A 15,002-nucleotide genomic window follows, 5' to 3' on the forward strand; every position below is an offset into this window, starting at 1 on the left:
AAATACTTGTTCTCCCCACTGTATCTTATACCCAGGCATCTGCTTGGGTGCACACAACCTCCACCCCGGCTTGGTGACTACGTTTGGTAAACAAAGTTGTGGTGACTGAAAATTGCACCATGACACCGTGTGATATTATTATCCAAGCTGAACATTAAAAGCTGTAGTTCACCCAGATTACAAAATCAGGTGAGATTATATATTGGTTCTGCCAACTCTTTCATCCTCTCATCCTTTTGAAAAGGGGTAATTGAGAATGAAAGGTACAATGGAAACAAACTAAGCCAACAAATTGTCAATGACTGAACGCTAATCTATCAAGGCATAACAGCAATCCACAAATGTATTTAACAGTCCACGGTTCTGAAATGCTTCCAACATATTTGCTCTCTTAGATTGTACAAAAAAAAATCCATTACTGCTGACAAGGTACAAACCCTTTTCCAATAAATTTGGAAATAAGCATTTGGGAACTGAGGAGACCAGTTGTTGTAGTTTTGAAAGTGAAATGTTTTCCTATTCATGTTTGTTATAGGACTTCAGCTGCGCAACAGTTCTGGGTTTCCTTTGTTGTGTTTCGTAATGCACCAAATGTTTAAAATGTGTGACAGGCCTGGACTGCAGGCAGGCCAGTTTAGCACCCAGACTATTTTACTATGAAGCCATGCTGTTGTAATACATGCAGAATGTGGTTAGGCATTTTCTTGCTGAAATAAGCAAAGCCTACCCTAAAAAAGAAGTCATCTGGATGGCAGCATTAATGGTGCCTTCACAGATGTGCAAGTCACCCATGCCATGTGCACCCCCATACCAGCCCATATGCTGGCTTCTGAACTGTGCACAGATAAGAAGCCGAATGGTCCCTCTCATCTTTAGTCCGGAGCACGCGGCGTCCACAAACGGGATTGTATTACGGACCTTGCCTAGACAGTCATTTTTATTTGTTACCATTTAATTTAAAACATTCTAAACTGGAACTTCGCCACATTGTTTTCTTGATAAGCAATTCAACTGTAGATTTAACCTCATGTTATTTGCAATTGTCCTGCCTAATGTAAAGCAGCCTGGGGGATCCTGTAGGATTTAGCTTGTGTTTATCTGCAGCCCGTTTCATTTAATCGGAAACACTCCCGAGTCGTTGTGATTATAAAACACCGCGGCTCTTCACCAGTGCCTTGCATTCAAGATACAGGCGTTGGGATTATTAGTCATTGCATAGTGGCCGATCCGCTCGCAGGTGGATGGACTGACACTACAATCCAAAAGCAGTTTACTTACGGACCAGAGCACCTGCTTGCCTATGCCCCAGCGTCTATGTACTTGAACACGCTTACATCATGTCACTGCCCAGAGAGAGACTTTTAAATATGTAAATGTGCTTGACTTACAAAGAAAAGCCCACAGGTAACCTCAGGAGAAATACAGGCTGCTCTGGAAAAAGACGGTGTGGTTGTTTCAAGGAGTACAGTACGACCATACTTGAACAAAAATTTGCTGCATGCTCGAGTTGCCAGAAAGCCTTTAATGGACCAATGCCACAAAATAGCCTGGTTACAATATGCCCCACAACACCTTGACACGCCTCACTGCTTCTGGCACAGTGTAATTTGGAGACCAAAAGAAAGCTTTATGGTCACAATCATAAGCGCTGTTTGGAGAGGGGTCAACAAGGCCTATAGTGAACAGAATACCATCCCTACTGTGAAGCATGGTGGTGGCTCATTGATGTTTTGGGGGGAGGGGGGTGGTTCTAAAGGCACAGGGAATCTTGTGAAAATTGATGGCAAGATGTGGTCTGATGAGACAGAATGTAATCAGAAAATACTGGGAGACAATTTTATTCTTCTGCATGAAAGCTACGCATGGGACGCTCGTGGACTTTCCAGCACGACAATGACCAAGTTGACCCTCCAGTGGTTACAGCAGAAAAAGGTGAAGGTCCTGTAGTGCCCATCACAGTCTCCTGACCATAATATCATCGAGCCACTCTGGGGAGATCTCAAACATGCGGTTCATGCAAGACGACCAAAGACTTAGCGCAACCGGGAGGCATTTTGCCAAGACAAATGGCCAGCTATACCACCTGCAAGAATTTGGGGCCTCACAGACAACTATTACAAAAGATTGCATGCTGTATTTGATGCTAAAGGGGTCAATACACAGTATAAAGAACTAAGGGTATGCAGACTTTTTAACAGGGGTCAGGTCATTTTTTATGATTGTGCCATTCTGTTATGACCTACAGTTGAATGTGAATCCCATGTTTTGCCTGCTCACTCATGTTCTCTTTACAAATGGTACATATATGACCAATTCTCTGAGAGCACGCAAACATTTGAGCACAACTGTATACACCTACAGACCAAGCTTTATAAAGGTAACATAGATGTTACTGTACCACCCCCTGCAGGCAATACCTAGCAAATCCTCGAAAAACCAGTACCAAGGAAAACTAGCAAAGCCGATATAACAAATATTTTTATTTAACAATGTGTTAAGACATGACAGTATAGAAATTGGAAAAATTATAGGATAAAAAAAACAATCATGCAAACTCCGACTTCTTCATGTCTTCAAGTAGTCCCATTAGGACAGACACAGAGGATCTGTCTCCAGGATTTAGAAGGGTCCGGAAGAACTTGCTCCAGAATGCATAACCCCGGTCACTGGGGGGAAAAAAAAATAATATTGGTTTGCTTGAGGGACAGTGGGTGAAAAACAACACAGGCCTTCAAGATCTGGAAACATGCATCCCGTCTCCTGAATCCTTCACCTTCCATTCATGGATGCCAAAAGAAACAAATGCAGTAGCCGGTTGTGTCCCGACGGACCTCGACGGCTTCCTGCACATCATCAGTCTTCAGGGGCAATCATAGGGGTCAGCAGGACATGACAAAGGGGGAAACCTACTATACCTGGGGTCTGCTTCTTGATATTCCTCCAGTGTCCACTCAGAGCCATCTTTAACAGGCCGCATGCTCCTCTTCCGCAGAAGTGTGCACACGGTCTCCGCAAGGCCCAGGAGATCCACCTGGAGTCGAGGGGGGGGGGGGGTAGATAATGAGGCGCTGGGTATTAGAACAGAGCAACACTGAACACAAAGGGGAGCAGCCCGGTATATTTTTCTATTGGTACTTCACACAAATCCACTAACAGACAAGAAAACTACTTCAGCTTGCATAAGGTAAGAAACCTGAACATGACTAAAGAGAGAAACTAGAACATGAAAAGCAGAGGCGGGAGAGTCTTAACGGGTGCAAATATATTCATGAATGACACCTGGTAGGGGGCTGGCCGTGGGGGACGGGGGTGTAACCTTACGTGGTAGGGGGCTGGCCGTGGGGGACGGGGGTGTTACCTTACCTGGTAGGGGCTGGCCGTGGGGGACAGGGGTTTTACCTTACCTGGTAGGGGGCTGGCCGTGGGGGACGGGGGTGTAACCTTACCTGGTAGGGGCTGGCCGTGGGGGACAGGGGTTTTACCTTACCTGGTAGGGGCTGGCCGTGGGGGACGGGGGTGTAACCTTACCTGGTAGGGGCTGGCCGTGGGGGACGGGGGTGTAACCTTACCTGGTAGGGGCTGGCCGTGGGGGACGGGGGTGTAACCTTACCTGGTAGGGGCTGGCCGTGGGGGAGAGAAGGCCCTGTTGGATGAAGTCCTGAGCCGCTGTGAGGTTCCGCGCTTCGGTCACCTCCGGCTGCCGCTCCAGATCCACGGAGCAGGAAAAGTCCACAGGCACGACACCGTCGAGCTCATCCAGTGGATCATCATAAAGGCTGAGGGGGGGACAAGTTAATATAAAACGCCTAGGATTCCTCACCTTTCGTATTGGTAGTGAAGTACAAGGGTGTCTGTCTGTCATACCGGTTCACGACCAGCGTGTCGGGACTCAGGGCTCCGTGGATCAGGTGACAGGAGTGCATGCGCCTCACCAGGTCCACGGTTTGGATCGCCACGGAGACCACAACATCTTCAAAGGCCCCCAGTGTCACCTCCTGTGCTCGCCAGGAAGAAAGTCAACAACAACCATAATTGGTTTACCTCATGACGTGATTCCTGTCAACAATATACAGGTGCATCTTAAGAAATTTGAATATCTTGGAAGAGTTAATTTTTTATTTATTTGAGATATGGCGAAAAATGGACAGCTTCATATATTCTAGAGTCATTACACAAAATGAAACATTAAGACTTTGTTTCAATCTTGATTATGGCTTACAGATCATAGAAATCAAAAATCCTGTATCTCAAAATTAGAATAAAAATATATATAAAAATATGTATAATACAGAAATGTCAACCTGAGAAGAGCTCAAAACACCGGCAAAGTTTTCCTAAGTATATTTATTTATGCACTCAATACACGGTTGGGGCTACTTTTGCACAAATGACCGCATCAATATAGCGTGGCATGGAGGCAATCAGCCTGTGGCACTGCTGAGTTGTTATGGAAGCCCAGGTTGCTTTGATCGCAGCCATAAGCTTGTTTGTGTTGTCGGTCTGGTGCATCTCATTTTCCTTTGGACAATACCCCATAGATTCTCTAACACCATTTATGTATTGTAAATTTGTATTCTAATAGTTTGAGATACTGGATTTTAGATTTCATGCCGTAATCATCAAGACTAACAAAGAAAAAAGGCTTGAAAATGTTTCACTTTATGAGTAATGAATAAAAAATATGTGGATGTGTCACTTTGATTTGAATCACAAAGAACTTTTCCATCATATACTTTTTTTTTGAGAGCACCTGTATTACATGGGATCAGCCAGAGCAATGTTATGCAAAATAACTAGATCCAATCTTCTTTCTGAACGCTAGAATTTAATGTAACGGTCAGTTCTACGACCTGTATCCTGTACTGAAACGAACGATAGGCTGCGATGTCTCCGTATCACACATGTAGTGTTTTGCATCATGTAATGTTCTTTTTTAGTGTGGTCCCCAGGAAGAGTATCTGCGGTTTCCCTGGTCAAAATACTAAACCCTATACATTTTGTAGTTCAGACAGTCATAATCAACACTCCTGGACGCACAACCTCTAACAAAGGGAGAATAAACCGCTTGGCAAAATGTCACAATATGAATATTAGGCCAAACTACAACAGTTTTTCCAAGCCACTTTGCATCAACTATTTTTTTTGCATTGGCATTTTAGGCCGGCAGCCTGTTTACGCACTGTGGCAGCCTGTGTAAGCACTGTGGCAGCCTGTGTAAGCACTGTGGCAGCCTGTGTAAGCACTGTGGCAGCCTGTGTAAGCACTGTGGCAGCCTGTGTAAGCACTGTGGCAGCCTGTGTAAGCACTGTGGCAGCCTGTGTAAGCACTGTGGCAGCCTGTGTAAGCACTGTGGCAGCCTGTGTAAGCACTGTGGCAGCCTGTTTAAGCACTGTGGCAGCTGCTGACAGGGAGTCATGAACTTCATTTAATTGACTGACTGATCGCAGGACAGGAAGTCAGCACCCACACGCAGTGTTCTCATCTGGCAGGCCTTCTGGACCGTAATACAGCCATCCCGAAACAGGAAGCAGCGTCCCGCGTCATAGCTGGGTCCCTGGGAATCCCGGGCTAGTCGCTCCCTCAGCTGGGAGCCGATGTAGAAGTCCCACGGCACAGCGCAGTGCTCCACCTGGACAAGGCCAAAGTGAAGTGATAACTCCAGTCTCCAACTCAAAAGGACCCCAGGGTAAACGAACCAGGCCAAAAAGACGGTCAGTCAAATCGAAATCTACAGTGAGCCTTCTTACCTTCACGGCCACATCCCCGTGACTCCATCCTTCAAAGATGGAGAAGTGTTGGAAGTCAGTCTTAGAGTTGAGAGCAAAAGTCACATTCCCTTTAAGCACAGAAACAAATAAAACCGTGACCAAGCGGTGACAAATTATACAGCGGTCCATCTTTCAGTCATTAGGCAGACGTACCAGTCATGCAGAAAACAACTGCATTCATTCAAATATGCATTTTCATACTGGTCCCACACAGGACTCAAACCGACAACCCTGGCGGTGCAAAGGCCATGCTCATGATCTCAGCCCCCACTTCCACCCGGGACGGTCAGTTGAAATACCTAGAACCAGCACATCATGCTCCTCCACCAAGGGAAGAGGATCATCGGCCGAGGAGAAGTCAGGAAACGAGCTCAGGTCCACTTGCTCCAGAATTTGCCGTCTCTTACTGACGCTGCAAGAGTCCTCCAGCACAGGAGGAACTGCAATACCAGGGAGGGAAAAGAATTCACATGCAAAACGCTAAATTAGGGATGGCATTTCTTAACAAAAATGTAGGCCCAAGTGTTTTCCTGTTGCTTGAGAACAAAGACACTTTCAAAGAGGGCAAATAATTTATTCAACTTCTACAGCACTTTTCATTATAGAAAATAATCAAAGTGCTTGAGAAAGCTAAATAAAACTATGATAGATTGGGCCCTGACTAAAATCCTCCGACTGAGCTGAAGGCCCCCAGGAACCAGAATGACCATCCAGAGGAACAAAAGATTTATTGACGAAAGAAAAATGTGATTAAATTGACAAAAATGTCATTAGCAACTCCAAAACAAAAGTTATTCAAGAAAAATGCACGCAAAATACATCAATCAATAAAAAGGTTGATACAGGCTAGCATGCCATAAAGGTGCCATGGCAACCAGAATTATTAAAGTAGGAAAACTTCTGCTCATGAACAGGTCAAATCTGCTATATTCTCAAATAAAAGCCTTCATTGGTCTTGGGCATCATTTCACTGCCGTGGCGTTCCTATTGAACGCGCTAAATATAAAACCTAATGGACATCACAAAATAAAATAATAGATACGTCCTACCCCACCCCCCCACTCACAGGATGGCGACGTCTGCTCCATGCCTTCAGGGAGGGGGTCCGTGAGGCTCCGCCCACACCTGCTGAGGTGGGGGTCGGGCTTGCCCCCAGAGGCGGCGCCGTGGGAGGAGGTGGAGGTCATGGAGCTCCACACCTCCAGGCTGGCTTCCTGGATTGGGCTGCAGGCATCGAGGAAAAGGACAGATCAGGAGACTGTCACACGCGCCCCCGTTCAAATACAACTTCCTCCGTTAAGTCAATCCTGACATGACTTCATTGAAAGCCATACTTTGTGACTGGTTAGAGCAGCACATTGGGACCTGGGCATTTGCTTATTAGCACAGTAGCGTCAAGCTGGAAGAACGGAAGAAAACAAGTCCTGAAGCAAGAGAGGAACTTGTGAAATCTCAACCGGTCCCATTAGAAACAGACATCTTCACGGAGCATTTTCTTACAGGGCTCCCATCAACAACTAACCCGGCTCTAATCAGCACTCGCACTGGCAGAGATGAGATGCTGCAGATTGCTGCTGAAGCCAAAACGCCCTGGGTGAGAAACTATACCTGAGCTTCTTCCTTTCGTCCGCAGTCACGTCGGTCTGAGCGGGCACGACGGGGTCTTTGGTGACGGCGCCCGTCTCTGGTGAGAACTCCCTCTCCCCGGTGCCACAGGTGTAAGGAGAGGAGGCCATCTTGGCGGCCTTGGCGAAGTCCAGCGTGTCCTCCGGGCTGGCGCACAGCATCGTGTTCGCGTGGCCGTCGACCACCTCCTCGCTCAGGGACACACTTTTATCCGGAAAGTTCTGGGAGGCACAAGGCAATGAACGACTTCATCGCGAGACACACGTGACCATGCAAGAACCAGTGCTGACGGGAGAGCGGTGAGTTGGCCAGACAAGCCGATCTGGGGGCATGTTGTAGAGCCACACGCTCTGTGAACAGTAGCGACGTCACTGTGCCAGACAAAAAGGTCACTTTGCAATACAAAACGTATGAGTTAGTGCCACAAACTGACAAACCTTGGATAGAGTCCGTTTACACTGGGGGATATTGCCACCTGTTGGGAAACAAAAAGAGATACATGCGGTTAATTATCATTATTCATGCATTTTTCCATTACCAGTTATCCAAATAGCGCAGTGCTAGCGGGAAAGTCCACTTCAACAAGATTAAGTCTTAACTTTCAGACAACCGCCTCAGAAATCAGGGATTCCAAAAGGAAGTGAAGTGGGTGACATCGTGTGCTACTTCAGTGTGTGTAATGGTGCCATTTCAGACAGTATGGATGACAACAAATTAAATGGCTACTTTCTGTGAGTCTCTAAGGACGAGGGCGCCTGCTTAGTTTACGTATAGAACGCTTCATTTTCAAACACCTGGAACCCGGTCATCTTTTAGAACCTGTTCTCTAACCCATACTACAACTCGTTGCAGAGTCTTAATGATGGTCCGTCTTTAGAGGGCTGAGAGTCTACACGTGGAATTACCTGGCAATGGGTGTGGAGTCATAAAGCAGAGACCTCGCTCTCCAGGGCGTAGAAAAACATCATCTAAAAATAGCAATGAAGGCAGAGCAAAAAGCCACAGATCAGATCCAGACCAATTAGCAAACCAACAGGTCAATGGATCAATGTATTATACATCCACCTTAAATAAAATGTAGCAATGTAAAGCAGTCCTGCCAACCGCAGGGAGTGGTAATGAACACCAACCTGGAATCATGTCAAGTTGACGCGGAGCAGCACTCCTGTAAAGTAACAAGGAATTGAAGGGGGGGTCAAATGATTAGCCTAACCAACCAAACCTTATGAAAGTACACCTTAAAAGTACTCCCTTTGAAGAACTGACTGTCTTTTGTCACTGACTATGACAAGGTAAATTATAAGGGGAGCAGGGTTATACACACAAACATCAATGGCTCACCCAGAGGCATGTGTCGAGACAGACTCGGATCCCTCATCAAATATCTGGAAGGGCGCTGCATTCTGACGGACGAAAGGCATGGCAGAGCTGGAACAACTTCCTGCCACTGACTCACTGCCAGTGACCTGCAAACAAAGTTATCAATCGCTTATTTAGCATAAAGTCACTGCTGACACACGCTACACACACGCTACACACACGCTACACACACGCTACACACACGCTACACACACGCTTATAGGCATGACGTTTCCGTCAGGAAGCAGGTAGATACTACATGAGTCTGCTGAAAAGTAAATCGTTTCGGTTTTCTGTAACGTTCTGCTTGAGTCTGCCATAATTCACTAAAACCTCAATGTGCAATTATTAGAGACATTTTACAAAGGATTAACTTCAAAACGTTCTAAAACAAATACAAGTACGTACTGAACTAACAGCACACGTCACAGCCCAGTGTGTTGTGTCTCTGTCACTAGCCTGCTCCGCCTGTCGCTCCAGTTGTTTCATTTGAAGCAATCTCGTCTTCTCTTCGATCTGCTGCCTGAGCCACTCTTTGGTTTGCTTCTGCTTTTGGATTCTCTCTGTGGGAAAGAAAAGGAGAGAACAAAAGTTGATAAAGGGATACAGGTGGTTAACCTTCAGGTGTGCGTGTGTGTAATCCACCATATTACAACGTAGATGACTTTTGGGACCAACATCCTTTTCCTCCAAAACAACATTTCTCGCGTCTACTTTAAAAGACAGTCTGTTGCACCCTTAAAAAGAATTGCCATTGCGAAAGGCCACTGAACACCTCAGGCAGAGCGATGCGTCCTTCATTACGTTACTGTTCCCACGGTTACCTTCAATTTCCCGCGGATTGCGTTTAAAGTAGTTTTCGGCACGCAACTCCTCGAAGCTGAGCTCGATGGGGCCACCCAGGAGCTGCTCTCTGAGGTACATGCTCTGTTGATTTACCGGGACCTCCTCTCTGGCGGGGGGCTGCCCGGCAGACACCGCCAGGTCCATGGGACATCCGGACCTGCGGGTGTGGGGAGAGAGACCAGGAAAACCCTTGGGTCAGACGAAACAGAGAGGTTGCCCTAGACCGCGGGTTACTCAGCTACTGCAAACAAACAGCTTGCTTCCACGGTGCCGGTAACGACATGTAACAAATGTTTTGTCCGCCAGTTCCCGACGAGATAAACCCCTTGTACGGACTTTTTGAGATTGCATTTGAGACATTTGTAAGAGCATCAAATGCTGGAGACTCGTCCGTTAACAGAGAGTAAGGGAGTAAGGGGAGTTTAGTCAGAAGTGTCCAGGGTCCCTAGATCCACCACGGTAGCACTTCACTCACACAGAAAGGGTGGGGACAGCCTCCGGGACAGGCTGGGAGCGGGGCCTGCTGGGGGGGTCAGGCACACAGGAGCTGGGACACGATAACCTCTGGGGAACCTGCCATTACAAAAGACACTTTAAATGACTTAAAAACAACTAGAAAAAGCTAAGAAACCCCGGATATTATCCAAATTCCTACAAACTGAAATAACTGGGTGTGGTCAGGGTTGAGATGGGGGTGCGTGTGTGTGTGTGTCTGTGGTCTTGCCTGGATGCTGGCTCCATTCTCTGGCATGACTTCGTTCTCTTTGGTCCTACTGGAGGCTGGCACCATCCCGGGTTCTGGCTTCAGTTCTGCGGCTAGAAGAGCGAAACACAGTCCTCAACTTGTCAGTCCCTTAGTTCACCTCAAACAACGTCTCAGTGGGATTTTCTTCTGGAAATGTCCAGCATAAATTGAAAATACACCATTTCATTTCATTAAAGCGTTCTACATAATCTGAATGGATGTTGGGTGCCATGGCTGAGCAACAAGTACTGCTGTTGGATCCTGGGATGTGGAATTGCACTTTCCCCATGCAGATCATTCAAAACCACGTTTCTCTAGACATTTACACAGACATGAGCTGAAGGCCAAAATTACCATCCCAATAAACAGGCTTGAATTCCAGACGTTCTGATTTTTACCTTATACTAAAATACCATCAAGACAATTGCCCTCCAGTACACAATTGTGCATACTGAGGATGGACAGGCCAATTAGCAGTCTAGAGAATAATGAACTGTCCAATCAGCTACTGGCATTCATATATTACACAGCTTAAGGGAACCTATGTGAAGTTTGGCCCCCAACCGATGCAAAACTTCATAAAAGGCTCAATCGTTTGTGCTGCTATAATTTTATAAATATTAAAGGTCACTCAGCCCCCCCAACATTCTCCAATGTTGGGGGGGGTGGGGGCTGAGTGACCTTGGAATTATCTATAAAATATTCTTTAGGACAAATATAATATACAAAATAAGAGCAGCACAAGTTGAGCACAAGAGATAAGGTATTTTGCCTGCATAAATATGGTCCCCCATCCAACGGAAAACTACAGCAGAATCGGCTTAATCGTTTGTGCTGGTTTGTGTCATTCAAATGTTTGTTTGTGCTGCTATAATTTTTTTTAGATATTATAGGATATGGTATTTGTCAAATTCACTCAAAAAAAAAGCTACATTGCTTGTGCTCCATTTCTGCCGATAAAGGTTTGTTTTTGTGACTGCCTTTCCCATCGATAATGACAGAGCTATAGTGGAAAGAGCATAAAGCCAATGCGCTATCCAGTAGCTATGTAGGTTATGTGCCAAAAAATGTTGCAGCACAAACATAACTTTCAGCGGCACTAACGATTGAGGCCATTTTGAGGCAATTTGGAGCAGGTTGGGGGTTTGGTGACACAATCAGCACAAACGATTGAGCCTGTTTTGCATTGGGTGGGGGGCCCACTACACACAGGTCTGAGGGAAAAGCAGCCAGAGCTAAAGGTTAGCATTCTGAAACAAGTGAGAGGATAAACGGAAAGGGTTGATTCAAAACTCTGAATTGGTGAGAGTGGTTTCTATTTTGACAGTTCGGTCGAAATTTTTGCTAAGGCAGTTTGACGTGGCAGGCTGCGAGGACTTGAGGGGTGAAGTTAAGGTTAGGCTGCTTCCTTGTAGCGAAGCGTATCTAAGTGGCAAACATCTGCCCAACGAGCGGCTAAGTTTCAACACAGCCGCTGAAGCTGACCCTCCCAGGTGTTTCTGGACACCCGCCTTCAGACAACCCCTACATACACAGTTACCAATGACCGGACTAACCTCCAACCGAGGCCTCGGCCCTGTTGAATAAGTACTTCCTCTTTCGTGGTCTCAGGTCCACCATACTGGTTCTCGCTGGTTCTGGTTTCCGGTCCTCTTCAGCTTTGTCCACCGTGCCAGACATAACCTGACCGGACACTCTGGCATGAAAACCCCTTAAGAAATACACCAAACCACTGATCAGATTCAGATACAGCCTATGTAATTACTGATCCTAATAATTAAAAAAACATTTAAATTCTATATTAAGTCCGAATATGGCATGAAGAGCACACAAACACATACATTTGATATATCTGAAGTTTATCAAGTGGCTGGGCTCTGCATTTGAGACCCTCTTGGAAGATGGCGTCTGCCTTCTGGAAGTTTCCCTGCCTCATGTACTCCTCAGCCCAAGCAATGTAAAGGGCAGCCTGAGTGAGTCCGATGCCCCGGGCCTGCATGTAGCTGAACATCTCTAGGGGATCCAAGCTGTTCTGGGCCTAGAAAATACCATGATCTTAGGCAGGACAGTTTTGGCACTTGATCACCATTGTAACATTCAGGCGCCATTTTCATTTTACTTGTAACCTAATGACGGTTTGTCTAAAAGTTACGGCAGCACCACTGACAACAGCGTCTGGCTGCCGACACAACACCCAAAGCAACCGGATGGACAATCTGCTGGCATGAATGACAACAGTGTAAATCAAACAAATGACTAGAGGCTTGTCCTACGAACAAAGCACAACCATGTACAAAATAAACATTTACCACAACCCCTACAGACTGTTTTGAGTCATCATCGTATGTCGTCATACAGCTTTGCGAGCATCTGAACACTGCTGTAAGACATAAGCTAAAATCAAGGGATTTGTCTGTGGAGTATTAGGCCTTCAGGGTCCACTCACCAACATGATCCAAAGGCTGACGTAGCGGGGGTCATTGTAGTACTTGTTGTCACCAGACAACTGCTGCACTGCCCTCTCCAGAAGGTCTTTCAGGCCGCTTTCCTTCCCTCTCTCAGGGTAGGTCTGGAGGGTCCACTTCAAGTACCTGCACAACACAGAAGTTGTTCAGGGTGGGTTTACTGTGTGAGTAAAATCGGAAAAACGCTGTGGATCTCTGTTGTCCTAACAAAATAAGCATTTTTAGGCTTGGGTTACAGGTTCTTGGAGTCAGGGTAAGGTTTGATTTAGTGATTAGCCTAATTTCTATAGTACTTAAACGGTGGCCCATGTGTCGGGGTAAATGCATCTTAATACATGGGACCAGACACACACACACCCACACACACACACACACACCCACACAATGTGTTTCTGAACATCTCACCTATCCCAGACTTCAAGAGGATCGTCTCCAGTGAACCTGCGAAGCTCCAATTCATACGCTCTGCAGGGCAACAAAAAAAAAGGAGCTTAATGTTCACAGACTGTGCTGACATAAATTTTAAGATACACCCCATGTAGAAATTAGTCACAGCCGAACAAAAAGACAGTGATTCATTCAAAATAAAAAAAATACTTGTTGGCAAGTCACATTATCAACACAGACAACAATGATGATTGGACATACTGTCTCTGTTCCTGTATAAGCCTGCGGGATTCTTCCTGGTGGACAAGTGGCCGACCAATCACAACCCGTCCCTCTGTAAGGGACCGGAAGATCTCCCGTTCAGCCATGAACACAGCTGTCTGGGGGGAAAAGCATGTTTGCAAATAATATACTTGAAACTGCTGGTATCATTTACAAACAAGTAGCCTACAATCTACAACCCTGTTTTCAAAAGTGGGGACACTGTAAAACTGTAAAGAAAAACTGAATGCAATGATGTGGAAACAATTTAAACCCTATATTCAATAGAAAATAGTACAAAGACAACATTTCAAAAGTTGAAACTGAGAAATGTTGTCGTTTCTTGAAAGAAATGTGCCCACTTTGAATTTCATGAATGCAACATGTTTAAAAAAAGCTGGGACAGGGGCAACAAAAGACTGGAAAGGTTGTGTAATGTAACGGTTTGTCACAAGCACAATACAGCATTCTTAATGTAGCTTTCATAGTGAAGGATAGGTTCCTATAAAACCCATTTTAAGGAAGTCTAGTAGAAATCCCATAAGAACACAAAAAGAGAGAATCCAACTGGATTGGTTTCAATGAAAATGTTAGACAAGATAAGATCCAATAGGAAAACTCGCAATACTTCACACGGCAAATCCCAGCTAGACAACGCAAGTTACATGTACAGTAGCTACCGAAACGTAATCTACCTACTGTATAGCACAATACCTAAGAAAGCATATAGTAAACATGGCTAGCTAGCTGACGTCTGGATTGACATGTCACTGTTGTCACTACGTCGGTTCCTGTTGTGTCTGAGGAAGTTAAGTCAACTTAAATTTCTCTTCTCTAACAGCCTACATTAACTAGAGTAATTTCATGATCTGGCATGCCACAAAAATACAACCAGCGTTCAAGTCAGGTACAGCAAAGTACAGGAAACATATTAAGCCAGCAGAGGCAGGCCGTTAAATGTTGTCAACTTGCAACATTGACTAATAAAGACAGTGTCTGTACAACTCAATGTTAACTAGCTAAAAAGCAACAGCGTTTGTGCCTGAATAAAAGTTATTTACCGTTTGCGTTTTCCTCTCAAATCGAAAACTAAATGCGCTAGTACATGACGTCGCCCGTATGTCTTCCAATTTTTTTAAAACTCAACCGCCACCAAAAGGCGAATGGGATTGGATTTAATATTATTATGATCCGCCTACTCCTCTCTGATTGGATAGTGTCACTGCACTTCCGTATGAATAGACCTGCTTCTTCTACTATGCGTAAATACAGGTTAAAATTCAATTAATGCCATCTGCTGGATGAGCATATAAAAACAACGTCATTGTAAACGTCAGGGGCAGCCCCATTTTTCGGTGATAATTCGGTGTATCCTCAATACCAAAAGTATCTAGTTCCTAGAATACAGAATACAAAGCAACCATGGTGCAACAACAATACTTACAATATGATACATTTACAAACTCATTCAAGGGCAAAAACATTTGGGATTTATTTGAACCTGCCCCCAACGGCCTACTGGCCTTCTGTCTCCACACCAGGTAA

General features: G+C 45.4%; 1 protein-coding gene across 2 annotated transcripts; it reads right to left on the reverse strand.

Annotated features, from left to right (window-relative positions):
* Positions 1-2,460: 2,460 nt before the first annotated feature.
* Positions 2,461-14,614, reverse strand: LOC105021704 (mitotic checkpoint serine/threonine-protein kinase BUB1 beta). 2 transcript variants are annotated; one of them, XM_013137233.3, is made up of 23 exons: positions 14,519-14,614; positions 13,458-13,572; positions 13,215-13,274; positions 12,791-12,935; positions 12,186-12,382; positions 11,901-12,055; positions 10,324-10,415; positions 10,075-10,172; positions 9,578-9,756; positions 9,162-9,316; positions 8,736-8,860; positions 8,525-8,559; positions 8,300-8,362; positions 7,832-7,869; positions 7,377-7,615; positions 6,835-6,992; positions 6,068-6,208; positions 5,748-5,836; positions 5,468-5,629; positions 3,865-3,995; positions 3,611-3,776; positions 2,916-3,031; positions 2,461-2,666 (listed from the first exon to the last, which is right to left on the reverse strand). In XM_013137233.3, the coding sequence occupies exons 2-23, from the start codon at positions 13,562-13,564 to the stop codon at positions 2,546-2,548; spliced, it is 2,772 nt and encodes a 923-aa protein (XP_012992687.2). In that variant the 5' UTR covers positions 13,565-13,572; positions 14,519-14,614; the 3' UTR covers positions 2,461-2,545. The 2 variants fall into 2 exon arrangements, with proteins under 2 accessions (XP_012992687.2, XP_010887838.2); XM_010889536.3 differs by having other exon boundaries at positions 13,458-13,576.
* Positions 14,615-15,002: the final 388 nt, after the last annotated feature.

This window comes from Esox lucius, chromosome 14 (genome assembly GCF_011004845.1).
Source record: "Esox lucius isolate fEsoLuc1 chromosome 14, fEsoLuc1.pri, whole genome shotgun sequence".
NCBI lineage: Eukaryota > Metazoa > Chordata > Actinopteri > Esociformes > Esocidae > Esox > Esox lucius.